This window comes from Chiroxiphia lanceolata, chromosome 26, assembly GCF_009829145.1.
Source record: "Chiroxiphia lanceolata isolate bChiLan1 chromosome 26, bChiLan1.pri, whole genome shotgun sequence".
Classification (NCBI taxonomy): Eukaryota; Metazoa; Chordata; class Aves; order Passeriformes; family Pipridae; genus Chiroxiphia; species Chiroxiphia lanceolata.
The window spans coordinates 1,774,245-1,792,548 of record NC_045662.1 but is presented as its reverse complement, the minus strand read 5'-3'; the positions used below and the strand labels follow the sequence as shown (position 1 = coordinate 1,792,548).

General features: G+C 65.5%; 3 protein-coding genes across 3 annotated transcripts; 1 reads left to right on the top strand and 2 right to left on the bottom strand.

Annotated features, from left to right (window-relative positions):
* Window positions 1-154: 154 nt before the first annotated feature.
* LOC116798536 (proline-rich protein HaeIII subfamily 1-like) lies at window positions 155-902 on the bottom strand. The gene is made up of 2 exons (XM_032711033.1): window positions 705-902; window positions 155-559 (listed from the first exon to the last, which is right to left on the bottom strand). The coding sequence occupies exons 1-2, from the start codon at window positions 900-902 to the stop codon at window positions 155-157; spliced, it is 603 nt and encodes a 200-aa protein (XP_032566924.1).
* On the top strand, window positions 901-10,421 carry FAM171A2 (family with sequence similarity 171 member A2). Its single transcript, XM_032711032.1, is given in 15 exon segments — window positions 901-908; window positions 999-1,036; window positions 4,300-4,527; window positions 6,041-6,116; window positions 6,118-6,131; window positions 6,216-6,374; window positions 7,359-7,535; window positions 7,650-7,766; window positions 8,176-8,302; window positions 9,137-9,182; window positions 9,184-9,466; window positions 9,469-9,795; window positions 9,798-9,842; window positions 9,845-10,347; window positions 10,350-10,421. Coding segments are annotated over 15 exon segments (2,220 nt in total).
* Window positions 10,422-11,200: 779 nt separating this feature from the next.
* Window positions 11,201-17,917, bottom strand: GRN (granulin precursor). Its single transcript, XM_032711031.1, is given in 19 exon segments — window positions 11,201-11,280; window positions 11,370-11,451; window positions 11,528-11,734; window positions 11,736-11,822; window positions 12,192-12,222; window positions 12,224-12,366; window positions 12,368-12,433; window positions 13,254-13,496; window positions 14,500-14,531; window positions 14,534-14,613; window positions 14,691-14,788; window positions 15,596-15,702; window positions 15,802-15,946; window positions 16,032-16,094; window positions 16,096-16,136; window positions 16,215-16,299; window positions 16,379-16,464; window positions 16,541-16,643; window positions 17,817-17,917. Coding segments are annotated over 18 exon segments (1,749 nt in total). The 5' UTR covers window positions 16,614-16,643; window positions 17,817-17,917.
* Window positions 17,918-18,304: the final 387 nt, after the last annotated feature.

Here is an 18,304-nt window from a genome sequence, read left to right as displayed (position 1 = left end):
TGGGGAGCCGGGTGCCGGGGCTGGGGGGAGATGGGGGGGGGGGTCAGTCCCGGGGGGCTGGTGCGGTGCTGGGGGGTCGGTACGGGGGGGATGTCTGCCAGGATGCCAGTGCGGCACCGGAGGCCGGGACCGGGGGTGGGTGTCGGTCCCGCGGTCAGTCCCGGGGGTGGGTCCGGGGGATCGAGGCAGTACCGGAGGTCAGTCCCGAAATGCCGGTGAGGTACCGGGGGTTGACACAGGCTCGAGGAAACACCGGGAGTGTGTCCTGGGATGCCGGTGCCGGTACCGAGTCCCCGTCCTGGGCCTCGGAGCGGTGCCGGGGATGAGTCCCGGGGGTCCCGGCGCGGTACCAGGGTCGGTGCAAAGATGCCGGTGCCGGTACCGGCGTCAGTCCTGGGATGACGTTGCGGTTCCGGGTCCCGGTCCCGGCCTCGGGGCGGTACCGGGAGTGGGTACCCGGGGTCGGGGTCCGTACCGCGATTAGTGCCAGGGCTCGGGGCACTGTCAGAGGTGGCTCCGGGGGTCGGTGCCGGCGTCGGGGGTAGCTGCTTGGCTGCCGCTGCCGACACCAGGGTCAGTCCGGGATGCCGGTGCCGGTACGGAGTCGCGGTCCAGGTCTCTCAGGGGTCCCGGGAAGGAATCCCGGTGTCCGCTGCGGTACCGGCGACGGGTCCCGCGTCTCGGGGCGGTGCCGGGGGCGGCACCGGGGGTGGGTCTGGGGGGGTCTCGGGGCGGTACCGGGGGTGGGCCTGGGGGTCTCGGGGCGGTGCCGGGTGGGTGGTCCCGGCGGCGGGGCGGTGCCGGTCCGGGGGTGGGCACCGGGGCGGCCGTGCCCGGCGGCTCCGGCAGGTGGAGCCCGGTCCCCGCGGCGGGCGGGCGGACGGGCCGGGCGGGCCGGGCATGGCGGGGTAACGGCGCGGAGCCACCATGCGGCCCCGCCGCCTCCTGCCGCCGCTGCCGCCGCTGCCGGTGCTGCTGCTGCTGGCGGCCGCGGGCGGGCGGCGGGCGCGGGGCGCGGCGGAGCCGGGAGCGCACGGTGAGAGCGGCCTTTGTGTGCGGGGCGAGGGGGGGAGCCGCCGGCAACACCCCCCCCCCGCGCCGACCTCCCCGCCCGACCCCCCGCGCCGACATCCCCCCGGCATCCCTTCAACCCGATCATCCCCCAGACAGACCCCCGCCCCGACCCCCCCCATCCCTGACCGACCCCCGCGCCGACATCCCCCCGGCATCCCTTCAACCCGACCACTCCCCCCCGGCACCACCCCCCGACCGATGCCCGCACCGATTCCCCCACCCCCGACCGACCCCTGCACCCACCCCCCCACCCCTGACCGACCCCCGCACCGACCCCCCCACCCCTGACCGACCCCCGCACCGACATCCCTCCCCCCGGCATCCCTTGGCCCCGACATCAACCCCCGACCGACACCCCGCCAGCACCACCCTCCGCCCGACTCCCACCCCGGCACTCCCCGGCCCCGACACCCCCGGCCCTGCCCGCCCCAACCCCGCCGCGCCCGCGCCCCCCGTCCATCCCTTCCATCCATCACCCTGTCCATCCTCCGTCTGCCCCCGGCTCTGTCTGTCCGTCTGCCCCCCCTCTGTTGCTCCCCCCCCGTCTGTCTGTCCGTCTCCCCCTCCCCGGGCTGTTCTGGCCACTGGCGGGCAGAGGGTGATGAGTGGGGGGTGGGGTGGGGGCCTGGGCAGTGCCAGGGGGTGCGGCTGGGTGGGTGGGGGTCATGGGCAGAGCCTGGGGGAGATGAGGGGGTGGGGGTGGTCCCACACCTTGGTGTACAGGATGGGGGGGGCTGGTCCTGGGCAGTGCCAAGGGTATGTGATGGTGGGTGGGGGTCACAAACCGGGGAGGTGAAGGAAGTTGGGTGGGGATGATGGGCAGAGCTTGGGGATGCAGGAGGGTGGGTGGGGGTCCCAGACCGGGTGATGCATGATGGTGGGTGGGTGTGGGGGGTCTTGAGTAGCGCCCGGGGGTGCAGGATGGTGGGGGGTGCATTGGGCAGGCAGGGGGGGCCTTGGGGTGCAGCGCTGCTGTGGGATCCCTGTGGCTCCCTGTGATCCCTCACCCCCATCCCAAACCCTCCTGGCAATGCCCCTGTGCCTAGTTGAGGCATGTCTGGGGATGAGGGGAGTCCTGTCTGTGCTGGCTCAGCTCCCCACTGGCATCACCCCTGCCCGTCCCTGTCCCCGCGGGGTGACAGCAGTGACGGGGCTCCCCACTGCCACCCCGGGGCCTGGCACCCCCCGCCCATCCTTCGTGGGACCGTGGGGTCATACTGGGAGGCACGGGGGTCAGACTGGGAGGCACTGGGGAGCCAGCGGGGGGGCAGTGTACCCCGTGGTGGCCGTGCCAGCCTCCGGGGACCCCTTGGAGAAAGTGGGGGGACAGACAGTGGGGAAGGGGGCAGCCACGGCTGTACCCCCGCGCTGGGGGTGGCACCACATAACCCCCCCTCTCCGGAGGACAGCGGGGTGGCCGTTGGTGTCAGCTGTCCCCCGGCAGCTGCGGGTGGCCGGCTGTGGCCGCGGGGACATTCCTGCCGCTGGGTGCCGGCTGTCCCTGCTATGCGGGACCCCCATCCCTGACCCCCCACCCCCGGTGCATCACTGAAGCAACTGCCGCGAATTCTCCCCCTCGCCCATCGCCACATCTGGGCCAGATGTGGGCGGGGGCGGGGGTGGGCTGGGTGGTGTGGGGGCTTTGGGGAGCAGGGGCTGCGGGGGGACAGGCGGGGGGTGCCGGGAGCCCCGGGGCGCGGGATGAAGGAGGTCGTTGCCTGGGTGACGGCGCCGGAGCCGGGACCGCTGCCAAAGGCTGCGGATCATGCGCGGGAGCGGCGCCGGCTCGGGGGGGGCCGGGGGCACACCAGGGTTTAGGGTACACCCCCCTTGAGCCGGGCCCACCCCTGCCCTGCAGCGGGAATCGGGGTGGGGGACCACCCCCTGCGCTGCTGGTGGGGCCCGCTGGGGTCGAGACCCCCCCGAACTTGTGACACGTGTGAGTGGCACCTTGGGGGGGTGGCCTTCCCTGGGGGGGGATGTGACTGAGTGCACCCACCCAGATGGGCATGGCTCCCTGGGGCCATGAGTCCCCCTCAAGGGGGAGCAGGGTGGGCACAGAAAGGGGCACAGGGGTGGTGCCCACATCCCCCAGGGCAGTGTCTGTTGCCTACTGGGGGGCACCTGTGACCCAGCTGGGGGGTGGCTGTGACCTGCTGGGATGGTGGTCACTGAGATGGGTCCTACCACCTGCTGGGATGGTGGCCATGGCCCGTCAGGTTGGTGGCCATGACTCACCAGGATGATGCCCATGGCCTTCTGGAATGGTCCCCATCAGGGTGGGTCCCACCATCCTGCCAGGATAGTGACTGTGGACCACTAGGGTGGTGGCCATGACCCACTGGGATGGGTCCCAACACCTTTTGGGATGGTGCCTGTGATTTGCTGGGGTGGTGGTCATGATCCACCAGGATGGGGCCCACCATTTTGCTGACATGGTGGCCACCGCCTGCTGGGATGGTGACCATGACCCATCAGTACAGGCCCTACCACCTGTTGGAATTCTGGCCTCTGACCCCCTGGGCTGGTGGCCATAATCCACCAGGATTTGTCCAACCACCTGTTGTGATGGTGGCCTGTGACCTCCTGGGATGGTGGCCTCTGACCCCCCAGGCTGGTGGCCATGATCCACCAGGATGTGTCCCACCATCTGCTGGGACGGTGCCCGTATCCCACGAGGGTTGTTGCCACGATCCACCGAGACAGGTCCCACCACCTGTTGGGATGGTGGCCATGACCTGCCAGGATGTGTCCCACCATCTGCTGGGATGGTGGCCTGTGACCCCATGAGGGTGGTGACCATCACCCATCAGGACACATCCCAGCACCCATTGGGATGGAGGCCCAGAACCCCCTGAATGGTGCCTATGACCCACCAGGACAGATCCCACCACCTATTGGGATGGTGGCCATGACCTGCCAGGATGTGTCCCACCACCTGCTGGGATGGTGGCTTGGGACCCCCTGGGATGGTGGCCATGACTTGCTGAGATGGTGGCCATGACCCATCAGGGTGGTGGCCATGACCCACTGGGAGAGGTCCCACCAAGCCGTTGGGATGGAGGCCCTGGACGGTGGCCCTGGACCCCCTGGGACGGTGCCCACGCTCCACCAGCACAGGCTCCACGACCCACCAGGACACCCCTGGCCCCATCACCGTGTCCCCCCGGTGGTCCCACCGTGGGGGGTTGCCACATCCTCCTTAACCACCCCGTTTGCCCGCAGAGGTGCTGCTGCGGGTGCAGGTGTACGAGAGCGGGACGCTGGCCCCGCTGGCCCAGGCCGTGCTGGACGTGTTCGGCGCCCGCAGCGCGCTGGCGGCCGGGACCACCGACCACACGGGCACGGGGGTCCTGCCCGTGCCCTACCGCCTGGGCTCCTGGCTGCTCGTCACCGCCGCCCGCCGCGGATACGTCACCGCCTCCGCGCCCTGGCGCGTCACCAAACTGCCACGTGAGCCACCACCGGGACACCCCGGGCAGGGGGGCCTTGCTGGGGGGGCTCTGAGTCTGACTGGGGGGTTAAATTCCGTACTGGGAGGCTTTAAGTTCCCACGAGGGTCCCCAGTCCCTTAGCGGGGGGCTTTGAGCTCTGATGGGGGGACACAATCCCTTACTGGGGGGCTCTGACTCCCATATGGGGTTCAATGTTCCTTACTGGGGGGACACAATCCCTTAGTGGGGGACTTCAAGTGCCTGTGAGGGTCCCCAGTCTCTTACTGGGAGGCTCTGAGCCATGGTGGGGGGGGATACAATCCCTTACTGGGGGACTTTAAGTCTGCTTAGGATTTTAAATTCCTTACTGGGGGGCTTTGAGCCTCTAAAGGGGTTCAGAATTTCTTACTGGGATGTTCTGAGCCCTTGTTGGGGGGACCCTGATTCTGATTCTTCACTGTTGGAGTTGTTGATCCCTTACTGGGGGAACTGGTCCCTTACTGGGGACCACAATCCCTCATGGGGGGATCCGAGCCCTAAACAGGGTCTCACATTCCTCCCTTACTGGTATGAGGGGTTCCAGTCTCTTACTGGGGTTCCTTGATCCCTTACTGGATCCCTTCTGCCCCTTCCTGAGGATCCTCAGTCCCTCTGGGGGTACCCCAGTCCTTTCCTAAGTCCCTGATTCCTTCCTGGGGATCCCCAGTCCCTTTGTGGGGATCCCAATCCTTTTCTGGGATCCCAATCCCTTATTGGGGATGCCCAGTCCCTTACTCAGGCCTCAGTCCCTTCCTTATGGGGGACTCCAAAGAGCCTTTGGGTTGGGAGTCTTTTACACAAGGGTGTTTGGGGGGTCTGGCCCCTTTGGGAGGGGACAACCATGTCCTGGTGGACCCAAGTTCCCCCTTCCCAAGGTGGGGGGGTTGCAGGGCCCCCTTGGGATGGGCTCCAGTCCTTGTCCCCAGGGTGGGGGGTGGCATCAGTGGGGTCACCTTGGAGGGGGGTGGGACATGTGGGGGTGGACAAGAGGGGTGGGAATGGGGATACAGGGATGGAAGTGTACAGGGATGGGGATAGGGGTGTGCAGGGATGGGGATGGGGGTGTGCAGGGATGGGGTTGGGGATGGGGATACAGTGGTGGGGCTGCAGGGATGTGGGTGCATTGGCATGGGGATGAAGGGTTGCAGGGATGGGAGGGTAAAGGGATGGGTGTAGGGGGGTACAGGAATGAGGGGGCACAGGGATGGGGGTGCACAGGGATGGGGGTGCAGGGTTGGAGGGGTACAGGGATGGGGGTATGCAGGGGGTACCCCCACCCTGCCCCCAGCTTGCCACCGCCTGTCCCTGTCCCTGTGCCTGTGCCCACATGCCCCTCACCTCTTGCTGCCCTGGCCCCCCTTCCTCATCCTCTCTGGGGAACCCACCACCCCCATTCCCCATCAGTGCCCCCATCCCCTTGCCCTGGGGGGTCTAAGAGTGTGTGTGTGTGTATTTGGGGTCCCCCCTCACCCTCCTCCCTGCCCCCCTCGCAGTCTACGCCTCCATCAGCCTGTACCTGCTCCCGGAGCGCCCTGCCACCCTCATCCTCTACGAGGACCTGGTCCAGATCCCCTGGATCCCCAGGTGAGCCGGGGGAAGGGACCTGGGTGGGAGAGGGTGGCACCACCGGCTCCCCCAGGTGCTGCCACCCCCGCCGTGCCCCCGCAGGTGGCCGTGGGCAGCCGTGGGCGCAGTTCCCTCGGCGGGCAGCCCGCCTGCCCCGCAGCTCCACCTACAGCCAGCTCGCCGCGTCCCTCACCACCGCCTCCGGCCCCAGCCTGGCCCGCGCCTTCCCCGCCTTCCTCGGCGCCGAGCAGGACGGCATCGGTATATTTTCTTTTTCTTTTACTTTTTTATTTTCTTTAAAAAATTTTTTATTTATTCTGTTGTGGTTTATTTTATTTATTTTTATTTCTAGGTTTATTTTATTTTTTATTTTAAAATTTTAAAATTTATTCTATTTTGATTTTACTTTGATTTATTTTGATTTTATTTTTATTGGTTATGTTTATGTTTACTTTTAATTTTTTATTTCATTTTTTGTTTTTAGTTTTAACTTATTTTGAATTTTTGAATTTTTATTTTTTTTAAATTTTATTTTATGTATACTTTTATGTTTATTTTATTTAATTTTAATTTTTATTTTTTAATTTATTTTTTATTTTTATTTTAATTTCATTTTTATTTTATCTTACTTTTACATTTTCTTTTTATTTTACTTTAAATTTTTCTTTAAAATTATTTTATTTAGTGATATTTTTTAAATTTAATTTTTATTTTTTAATTTTTATTTCTTTTAAATTATTCTTTTAAAAATTATTTTTATTTAGTGATATTTTTAAATTTCATTTTTATTTTTTAATTTTTATTTTATTTTACATTTTTATTTTTAAAATTATTTTATTTAATGATATTTTTTAAATTTGATTTTTATTTTTTAAATTTTATTTTATTTTTAGGTTTATTTTTTTACTTTATTTTTTGCTCATTTTTATTTTCATTTATGTAATTTTATTTTTTATTTTTTTATTTTTTAATTTTCATTTCATTTTTATTTTATTTCACTTTTACATTTGCTTTTTATTTTACTTTTAATTCTTCTTTAAAAAATTATTTTTATTTAATGATATTTTTTAAAATTTTATTTTAAAATTTTTAATATTATTTTTATTTTTTTTTACTTCATTTTTAGTTTATTTTGATTTATTTTATTTTATATTTTTATCTTTGCACTCTGGACACTGTGGACTTGTGGGGGGGGGACACCCCATGGCATCCCCCCCTCTGGATGTCCCCTCGTTGTCCCCGCAGCCAATGGCACGTGGCTGGAGCTGGCGCCGGTGGCGGCTCTCAGCGTGCACCTCTTCACCGGGAACGGCACCGAGGTGCCGCTGGCCGGCCCCGTCCATCTGTCCGTCCCCTTGGCCCCCGAGGCCGCGGCCGTGGTGGCCACCAGTGTCCCGGCCTGGAGGTTTGACCCCAAGAGTGGTGAGTGCTGGTTTTGGGGGTTTCGGGGGGAGGTGGCAGAGGGGTGACAGGGGTGGTGTGGGGGGCGTGTGATGAGTTTGGGGGGGTCTCAGCCCGGCGTGGGTGTCCCTGCAGGGCTGTGGGTCCGCAACGGGACGGGGCTGATCCGCAAGGAAGGCCGGCAGCTGTACTGGACATTCGTCTCCTCCCAGTTGGGATACTGGGCAGCGGCTCTGCCCTCCCCCGGCACAGGTGAGGTGACACCAGTGGGTGCCACCAACCTGGCTCCTCCTGGCCCTGGGGACAGACTGTCTCTGAGTGGGGTGGGGTTCCCCTCTGACCCCACCGTCCCCAGGGCTGTCTGGGGGCCTGGCATCACCCTGAGGTGCTCTGGTGGAAGGGGGTTCCCTTCTAACCCCCCTGTCCCAGGGCTGTCTGAGGCTGGGGGGAGGTCACAACGTCCTGGGGTCTGGTGGGGGGCTTCTCCCCCTGAGCCCGTTCCAGAGCTGTCTGTGGAGAGTGGCACCACCCTGGGGTGCTCTTGGTGGGATGGGGGTTCCCCCTCCGACCCCACTTTCCCCAGGGCTGTCCAGGGGGGCAGTGGCAGCCCCCTGGGGTGCCCCTGAGGGGGTTGTTGCCCCTCTGACCCCACTGTCCCCAGGGCTGGTGGCGATGGCAGCGGGTGTGACGGACATCACCACCTACCACACCATCTTCCTGCTCACCATCCTGGGTGCCCTGGCCCTCCTCGTCCTCATCCTCCTCTGCCTCCTCATCTACTACTGCAGGTCAGCACCCCCCTGACCCTGGCAGGGAGTGGGAACAGAACACCCCCCTGCCTCACCCCCCCCGACATTCCATGTGGGAATGGAGGGTCAGCACCCACTGTAACCCCTGGGTGCCCTGTAGCTGGGGGGAGCATTCCCTGGCATCCCTGGGTGCCCTATGGCTGGTTATGGGGAGGGGGCACCACCCCATGGCACTTGGGAATGGGGGGCACGACCTCCCAGCACCCATTGGTGTCCTATAGCTGGCTATGGGGAGGGGGCACCACCCTGTGGCACCCCCCCGGCCCCCTCTAACTGGATTTGTGGAGGGGAACCGCCCTCTTGGCACTCCTGGATGCCCTAGAGCTGGATTGGGAAGGTGGACACCAATCCCCAACACCTCTGGGTGCCCTAGAACTGGATTTGGGAGACACACACCAGTCCCCAAAACCCCTGGGCACCCTAAAGCTGGACTGGGAGGAGGGACACCAATCCTCAGCACCCCCTGGATACCCTCTAGCTGGATTGGGAGTGGGGGACACCAAACCCCAACACCCCTGGGTGCCCTAGAACAGGATTGGGAGGGGGGACAACCATCCCCAACACCCCTGGGTGCCCTTTAGCCGGATTTGGGGGACACACACCACTCCCCAGTACCCCATGGTGCCCTAGAGATGATTTGGGAAGGGGTACACCACTCCCCAGCACTCAGGGTGCCCTAGAGCTGGATTTAGGGGACACCATTCCCCAGCACCCCCTACTCCAGCTCCCTCCAGCAGACGAGGGAAGCAGGGGGGGGGGAGTGTTGGGGGACCCCCGCACCCACGGGTGCCCCCCCAAATCTCCCCCCCGCAGGCGGCGGTGCCTGAAGCCCCGTGCTCAGCACCGCAAGCTGCCGCTGCCGGGGGCCGCTGGACGGGGCGCGCCGGGACCAGGCGACATCCGTGTCCCAGCTGGACCTTCTGTGCGGGGGCAGCCACCTGGAGACCGCCTCCTCGGGGGGGGACACCGACCTGCCCACCCCCAGCCTGCCCCCCTCGACCCGCGAGCTGACCCCGGCCCGCCCGGACTTCTTCCAGCCGCCGGCCCCCGCCCCGCTCCGCGCCGGCCCCCGGGGGACCCCCGCGGCCACCCTGGCCCCCCGCCGCCGCCAGCCCCCCGCCACGGAGGACTATGGGCGCCCCGGAGATGCCTTCGCCTCAGGGCCGCCCGCTCGGTGGACGGGCTGCAGCCCCCCGAGGAGCAGCACCCCCGGGGCACCCCCGCCTTCCCCCCGCGGCCCCCCTCGCCCTCGGGGTTCTCCCGCTACGGGGGGCAGCCCACCGAGCACCCGCTGCCTGAGCCCCCCCCCCGCCCGCCCTCCCTGGCGCCCCCCGGCCCCCTCCTCCTCTGCGGGCCCCTGGACCGGGGCGGGGGTCCCGAGGATGTTTACCGGGGGGTGATGCCCACCCTGCTCATCCCCGCCCGGTACATGCGCCTGGCGCCCGGCGAGCCGGAGGGACCCCCCGAATCCGATGGGGGGGTCCAGCTCCTCGGCAGCCACGGCCGCCCCCCCGGCCCCCCCGTCCTCCGGGCAGCCCTTTGAGGAAGGGGAAAACTGGGGAGGTGCCCGCGCCCCCCAACCGGTGAGCGGCTCGGTGGCCATCCCGGTGCTGCTGGACGGGTCGGCGGTGGCCCAGCTCAACGGGGAGCTGCAGGCGCTGGCGGGGCAACAGCTCCTGGAACTGGGGGGTCCCCCCCCTCCCCGAGCCTGGTTCGTGTCCCTGGACGGGCGTTCCTCCCAGGTCCGGCATTCCTACATCGACCTGCAGGGCAGCGAGAGGGGGCCCGGCCCCGCGCCCCCCGCCCGCCTCCCCCGGGCCGCCGCAGGCGGGGGGGAGGACGGGGGGCCCCGGCCCCCCCTGCCCGCCCCCTCCCCCGAGGACAGCTCGCTGGCCCCCTTGCTGGAAGCGGGGAGCGGGGGGCGGCGGGGGGGGGGCAGTGGGCGCAGCAGCGCCAGCGAAGCCCCCCGAGACTCCCTGACCAGCCCCGAGGAGGAGGCGCTGACGGAGGTCGGCGATGGGGGGACGAGGGCGGCGACCGCAAGAGCCCCTGGCAGAAGCGGGAGGAGCGACCTCTGATGGTCTTCAACGTCAAGTGAGTGTGAGGAGGGGGGGCAAGTCCCGGGGGGGGTGTGCTGGGAGGGCGGGTACGCTGCTGCTGTCACCCATTCCATCGCCAGTGTCCTCTCCCGTCACTGTCCCCGTCCCACTGCCATCCCATCCCGTCCCATTCCACGCCATCCTGTCCTGTCACTGTCCTCTCCCACCGCCATCCCAGCCCACCACCCTGTCCGGCCACCATCCTGTCCCCATCACTGTCCCACCCCATCACAACCCCCTTCAACCACCATCACACCACCCTGCCACCACCGTCCCTTTCTGCCGCCACCCCTCCCTGCCCTGTCCCTGTCCCACCCCCACCCACTCTCCAGCAAGGGGAGGGGGGCACAGGGATCACCACCAGGCCACCTCTGTCCACATCTGCTTGGGACCCCTGCCCTGTCCCCTCTGTGTCCCTCCCCATGACAGCACCTGTCATTTGGGGGGTGGGAATTGCATATTCCCCCCCCAGTCCTGAGCCATGTCCCTGTTGTGTCCCTGCAGGACAGGGGGGGCTGGCACTGCCCCCCGAGCCAGCGGTGCCTCCAAGCTGCCGTAGGAGCCTGGGGGGTCCCTGTCGCTGCCCCCCACCTCATCCCCCTTTGGATTTTAACTGTGTTTCTAAACGTTTTCTACGTGGTGAGGATGAAGAAGGGCCAGTGGGGGCCGGGCTGGCAGTGGGGGGGGACATGGGGACCCCCCAGGTGCCAGGCTGGGCAGGGAACTGCTGCCTGCGCCTGCCTGCACGTCCTGCCTGCTCCTTAGAGGCATTAATATATTAAACACACAAAATCCCCCCAGCCTCTGCCTCCTGCCTCCGTTTCAGCCCCCACACCAGCACCAGCGGTGGGGTTCCTCCTAGAAACCGTTTATTGGGGTGGAGGCACTCGGGGTGGGGGGGGTCCATCAGAGCAGCTCCCTGGTGGGGGGGGAGGGCAGGTCCCAGCGCTGGGGGCTGCACCCCCAGCCCCCCCCCGTGCAGCGGGACCCCGCGGGGCAGCAGTGGCGGCCGTCGGAGCAGCAGGAGCCCTGCGGAGACAACGGGGTGAGGAGGGGAGGGGGGTGATGCCACCCAGACCCCCACCCTGGCGTCCCCCCCACTAACCTGGGCGAAGGGGCAGCACCCCCAGGAGCCCCCCCGGGCCCGGCAGCACCGCTGCCCGCCACGGCAGGAGCTGGTGGCACCGCAGGGCACGGGGGCACCTGGGTGGGCACCGGCGGCTCGCAGCGGGGCGGGGGGCATGGGGGTGCCCAGCGCAGGGGGGAGGGTGCCCCACGGGTGCTCTGCAGGTGCTGGAAGCAGCGGGGTGGGGTGCCAGCAGCTTCTCGCAGCTCTCAGTGGCCACGTTGCAGGTGTAGCCCCGGGGGCAGCAGTGCTTGTGGTCCCCACAGCAGACGGCCTGGAGGGGGACACAGGACAGGTTGGGAGCAGTGGGGGACACAGATGTCTGGGGGATCCAGGTGTCTGGGTACCCAGGCAGTTGGGCATCTGGGTGCCATCCTCATCCCCCACTCCGTGTGTCCCATTGTACCAGCAGAGCCCCAGGGATTGTGCCAAACCCTGTCCCCAAGGTGCCCACAGAGCCTCCGTGCAGGGGGGTGCAGTGACAAATGTGGCAGTGACAAAGTGTGGGATTCACTGCTTCCCCCAGCCCTGCTTGGCCCCAAAGTCATGCTCTGTCTGAACCCCCCATCCATCCCAGCACCTCATGCCCTGGGACCCCCACCTCACCCCAGGGACCCCCACACTCCAGGGACACCCCCCAGACCTGTTCGAGGTGGCAGCACCCCCTGTGCCCAGCTGAGCTGGCAGCACGTGCTCCCGTCGGGGCAGCTCGTCTCCTCATCACACTTGACGTTCCTCAATGTCACCTGTCCCCCCCGGGGCAGCGCCGGGTCTTCCTCACCCAGGGCAGGGCGGGTGCCCCCCCCCTGCAGGCAGCTTGCCCCCCTCGGGGTCGCAGGTGTAGCCCTGGGGGCAGCAGTGCACGTGGTCGGGGCAGCAGACGGCCTGGGAGCAAAAAGGGGGGGGCTGAGCACAGGGGAGCCCCCCAGGCACCTCCCAGCTTCATGCTGGAGACCCCCAGGGGACAAATGGTGCCCCCTCCTGTCTGTTCCTGCCGCCCCCCGTCCCCCCGACCCAGCCTGGCTTCATCCTCACTTTGAGGGGGGGGGCAGATAGGGGGACCCCCTCGTGATGCTTGTCCCTCTCCATGGGACACATGGAGGTCCCTGAGCACCCTTGTGTCCCTCAGCATCCTGGTGGCTCTGTGTCTCTGGATCCCCTCCTGCCACTGGAGCCCCAACTGGTCCCAGTTAGCACAGAGGGTCTGACTGGGGAGGGCCAGCAAAGGGGCCCGCTTTCACCCCCTTCCTGTGGGATGTTGGGGGGTGGGAGACCTCCTATCCCTCCTGGGGGACAGTGGACATCTGTCCTCACCCCACCCAGGGGAAAGGGGACATCTGCCTCATCCTTCAAGGACCAAAGGGACATCTGGCCTTGTCCCTCTCAAGCGAGGACAGGAAACATTGGCCTTTGTCCCACCAGGGCACAGGGGAGCCCCACTCCACCCCACGGGGTAGAGGTGGATCTGTGGGGGGGACAGGAAGTGGCCATGTCCTGCTGAATGTCCCCACATCCCCCATCCAGGTGCTCCCAGCCCCTCGGGGTCCCGCAAGCCATGTCCCCCCATCCAAGGTCACCCCTGGGATCTCTGCACAGCCCAGGTCCCCCCACCCCCCTGGGCACACCACCTCAGCCCCCCACCCCACTGGGGACCCCAATGTGTCCTTGTCCCCACATGGAGGGGTGGGAAGAAGCCCCCCCGGACCTGCTCGAGGGGGCAGCACCCCCAGGTGCCCAGGCTGAGCCGGCAGCACGTGCTCCCGTCGGGGCAGCTCGTCTCCTCATCACACTTGATCGTTCCCGATGTCACCTGTCCCCCCCGGGGCAGCGCCGGGGTCTTCCTCACCCAGGGCAGGCGGGTGCCCCCCCCTGCAGGCAGCTGCCCCCCTCAGGGGTCGCAGGTGTAGCCCTGGGGGCAGCAGTGCACGTGGTTCGGGCAGCAGACGGCCTGGGGGGCAAAAAGGGGGGGGTTGAGCACAGGGGAGCCCCCAGGCACCCCCCAGTTTCATGCTGGGGACCCCCGGGGACAAATGTGACCCCTCCTGTCTGTTCCTGCAGTCCCCAGTCCCCTCCTGACCCAGCTATGGGGGACCCCGTCATCACTCCTGACCCCCCTCCCCCTCAGCGGGACACGGGAAGGGTCCCTGAAGCATCCTGGGGGTTCATGTCCCTTCGTCCACCGTCCTGCCCCTGGAGCCCCAAACTGGCCCCAGTTAGCACAGGGGGTCTGACTGGGGGGTGTCAAAGGACCCCGGTGTCACCACCACCCCCCTTGGGACACTGGTGGGGGGAGCCCTCTGTGTCCTTCCAGGGGACAGGGGACATCTGCTTCACCCAGGGGTTGCAGGGGACCCCCGCCCTTGTCCCTCCAGGGGGACAGGGGTCATCTAACCTTGTCCTGGGGGCGTAGAAGGGATTCCCACCCTTGTCCCTTCCAGGGGGAACAGGGAACATCTGCTCTCATCCTACCCAAGGTACAGGGGACATCTGCCTTCATTCCCACCCAGGGACAGGGGATATCTGCCCTCATCCCACCCAGGGGACAGGATCTGCCTGTCTCGGGGGGCACAGGGGACCCCCCAAACCCTTGTCCCTCCAGGGGGAACAGGGGACATCTCTCCTCATCGTAACCCAGGGGACAGGGGACATTTGCCTGTCCCAGGGGCAAAAGGGACCCCCACCTTGTCCCTCCAGGGGAACAGGGGACACCTAACCTTGTCCTGGGGGGGTGTAGAAGGGATACCCACCCTTGTCCCTTCCAGGGGTACAGGGGACATCTGCCCTCATCCCACCCAAGGTACAGGGGACATCTGTCTTCATCCCACCCAGGGGACAGTGGACCCCCACCCCTGTTCCTCCAAGGGGGGAACAGGGCACATCTCTCATCATACCCAGGGGACAGGGGAAATCTGCCTGTCCCAGGGGGTACAGGAGAACCCCACCCTCTGTACCTGCTCGAGGGGACAGCACCCCCAGGCCCCGAGCTGAGCCTGCAGCACGTGTTCCCGTCGGGGCAGCTCGTCTCCTCGTCACACTTGACCTCACCAGCTGGGGACACGGGGACACTCAGAGCCGGTGTCCCCATCCCCAGGACAGCACAGGTGCCCTCGGGAGGGGGTGTCTCACCTCTGGGCAGAGCTGCCAGGGCATGGAGCCCCCCAAGGAGGTGCAGGTGGAGCGGGTCAGGTCACAGGTGGTGCCCTGGGGACAGCAGTGCTGCCTGTCACTGCAGCACACGGCCTGGGGGGAGAGAAACAGGGCTGACAGGGACACTGGGGACAGGGGGGCTGCTGGGGGGTGCATGGCATGGGGGGCATGGCACAGAGGGTGCCCAATATGGTGGACATGGTATGAGGTGCCTGGAGTGGGGTGCCCAATACATGTGTCCAGTCTGGGGTGCTTAGCATGGGGTGGCTGGTGTGGGGTGCTCAGTACAGGGTGCCAGGTATGGGGGACACGGCATGGGGTGCTCAATACAGGGTGCCCAACATGGGGTGCTCAGTATGGGCTGACAGTCACAGGTGCCCAATGTGGGCAGCTGGCATGGGGGGGTCAGTACAGGGCGCTGGGCACGGGGTGCTCAGAGTGGGGCGCCTGGAATTAGGGTATCTGGCTTGGGATACTTGTCTGGAAGGGACGGGTGACTGGTGGATGTCGGGTGCCTGGTTTGGTGTGCCAGGCACAGGCTGCCTGGTGAGGGGTCCTTATTTTGGGGTGCCTGGTTTGGGGTGTTTGTTACAGGCTGCCCAGTGTGGGGTGCCCAGCACAGGGTGCTTGGTATGGGGTGCATAGTGAGGGGTGGTTGTTGGGGTGCCTACTGATGGTTCTTCATTTGGGGTGCCTGGCATGGGGTGTTTGGCACAGGCTGCCCAGTATGGGGTGCCTAGCCCAGATTGCCTGGTTTGGGGTGCCCAGCTGAGTGTGCCCAGAATTGGGTGCCTGGCACGGGGTGCTTGTTTCGGGGTGCCTGGTTTGGGGTACCCGGCACAGGAGGTTGGCACAGGCTGCCTGTCATGGGGTACTGCCCAGGGCGGTGCCAGCACTCACGTTCTGCAGGGGACAGCAGCCATACTCGGATGGGGACAGCTGGCAGCAGGTCGCTCCGTCGGGACACGCCGAGCGGCCGCCAGGACACAGCACCTGGCGCAGCTCCACTGCAGGGGCGGGCACACCATGTCACCAAACCCCGTCCCTACCCCTGTGTACCCTCCATGGGGACAGCGAGGGCACCCAGAGAGGGGGACACCCCTTACCTGGGGCGGGGGCTGGCGCTTCCAGGCGGGAAGGTCGGCTCAGGGGGACGTCCCTGTCACCGCCGGGGGACAGGCAGCGCCCGCGGGTCAGGTCACAGGTGGTGGCGTGGGGACAGCAGTGCACCTTGTCGGCACAGCACGAGGCCTGCGGGGTACCAGGGACACTCGTCACGGCGATGGCCTCGCCGTGTCCTCCCCTAAAGCACCCCCATGTCCCCCCCCAGCTGTACCTGGGGCATGGGGCAGCACCCCCAGGCGCCGCTGGCCGTCACACAGCACGTGGCGTCATCGGGGACACTCGGACGTTCCGTCGGGACAGGGCACAGCACGGGGGGCTGCAGGGACACGGTGAGGAACCCCATGTCCCTCCTGTCCCCTCCTGTAGCCCCCCATCCCTCGTGGTCCCCCCATACCTGGGTCTGGGACGCAGGACTCCCCGTCAGTGCCGCAGTGGGACCCTCGGGGACAGCAGCGCTGGCCCCTGGCACAGGGGACATGCTGTGGGGACATGAGGGGGTCAGAGATCCCCAAAAATGTCAGGGAGAGGGGAAAGTAGGCACTGGTAGGGGGGTCTCACCTCGGGCAGGGAGCAGACTGGTGCTGGCAGGGCAGGATGAGCCATCCTGGCATTCCCACTGCACTGCGGGCAGGCAGGGGCTGGGGAGGGGCACGGGGGGTTATCCCCTGCTTGTGGGGACCCCCCTGTGCCTCCCCCCAAACCCTGCCACAACTCACCGGGTGACGGGGCATGGCCCCCCCTCAGGAACATGGCAGCTGGAGGCCCCCGTTCCGGCCAGGGCCACCCACAGCATCACGAGGTCCTCATGTCTCCGGGGGCACCTGTGGGTCCCCCCCACACCCTCATGGACTCAGTTTCTCCTCCTCATCGAGCAGGGGAGGGGGGGGGCGGCTCTGCCCCCCAAACTCCTCGTTTCTTCTTAGCAGCCACGTGCAAGGAAAAGCCCCAGCCCCGCCACCTCACCCAGAGCCCCCCACCACCCTGGGGACACCTTGGGTGCTGGGGGGGGGCACCTCGGGTTGCCGGGGGGCCCCCCACAGCTAGCGGGAGGGTCACTACTGCGGTTTCTGACACCCCCAACCGCGGGCAGGAGCACCCCGATAACATCTCCATGCGGTGCAGGATGGTCCCCCCCGCTTTCCCCCCCCTTCCCACTTCCACAATCCCTTTCATTTCCCTTTCCCCGTGCGGTCACACCCGTTCCCCCCCCCCAGTTGTGTCACGGGGGACTGCCTGAGCCCCACGGTGGGGGGTGATGCCTCCCACTCTGTGGGGCCCCTGGGTGGTCACGCTGACCCTCCCCCCACCGCTGGACCCCACCAGGGCAGGGCTGGGCTGTCCCCAACCCCCCCGCTGCACCGGACCAGTGCTGCCCAGTGCCCCCCCATGACTCCCAGTGCCCCCCCCGACTCCCAGTGCCCCCCCCATGACTCTCAGTGCCCCCCCATGACTCCCAGTATCTCCCAGTATCCCCAGAGCACCCCGTGACTCCCAGTGCCCCAAGGGACTCCCAGTGTTCCCAGTACCTCCCAGCGCTCCCTCGGGACTCCCAGCACTCCCCTCCCCCGCATCACTCCCGGGGAATCCCAGTCTCCCGTGACTTCCAGCGACTCCCAACGTTCCCAGCACCGCCAGTACCTCCCAGAGGCCCCCGTGACTCTTAGGAACCTCCCAGTATCCCCAGAACCTCCCAGGGATCCCGGCACCTCCCAGTGGCTCCCGTGACTCCCAGTTCCTCGCAGTACCTTTCAGTGCCTCCCAGCGCCTCCCGACTGACCCCGTGACTCCCAGTACCGCTGGGTGCTCCCAGTTCCTCCCACTGCCCCCGAGACTCCCAGTGCCTCCCAGCTGCCCCCCGAGACTCCCAGTGCCTCCCAGCTGCCCCCCTGACCCCCAGTGCCTCTCGGTGATCCTAGTTCCTCCCAGTACATCCCAGTGATCCCAGCCCCTCCCAGTGATCCCAGCACCTCCCAGTGCCCCTGCGACCCCCTGCCGCCCCAGTACCTCCCAGTTCTGCCAGTGCCTCTCAGTGTTCCCCGAGACCTTCAGTCTCCCCAGTGCTCCCAGCACCTCCCAGTGCCCCCAGTACCTCCCAGCGTTCCCAGTCCCCCCGCCCGTACCCGCTCCCGGTCCCGGCCGCAAGCCCCACCCCCAGCAGGCATCAAACCCCGCCCCTCGCCCCTCATTGGCCACCGTATCCCCACCCCGCTTCCATTGGCCAACTCGAGTGAGGGGGCGGGGCAAAGCGGCCTCCTCACGCTGACCCTCGCCCTTGTCACGTGACGCTGCGATCACGTGACCGCAGCCCCCCATACTCCAGCCCGGGCATTTCGTGCGATGAGTTGGGGCGGCCCCGGCCCGGGGGGTGGGGGCTGGACCGCCGAGACCGACCCCGTGCGGGGCAGAGACCCCTCTGTGCGAGCACACAGGCCCCTCTGCCCGCGGTGCCGAGCCCCCCGAGCGCAGAGCCCCCTCCTGGGGCAC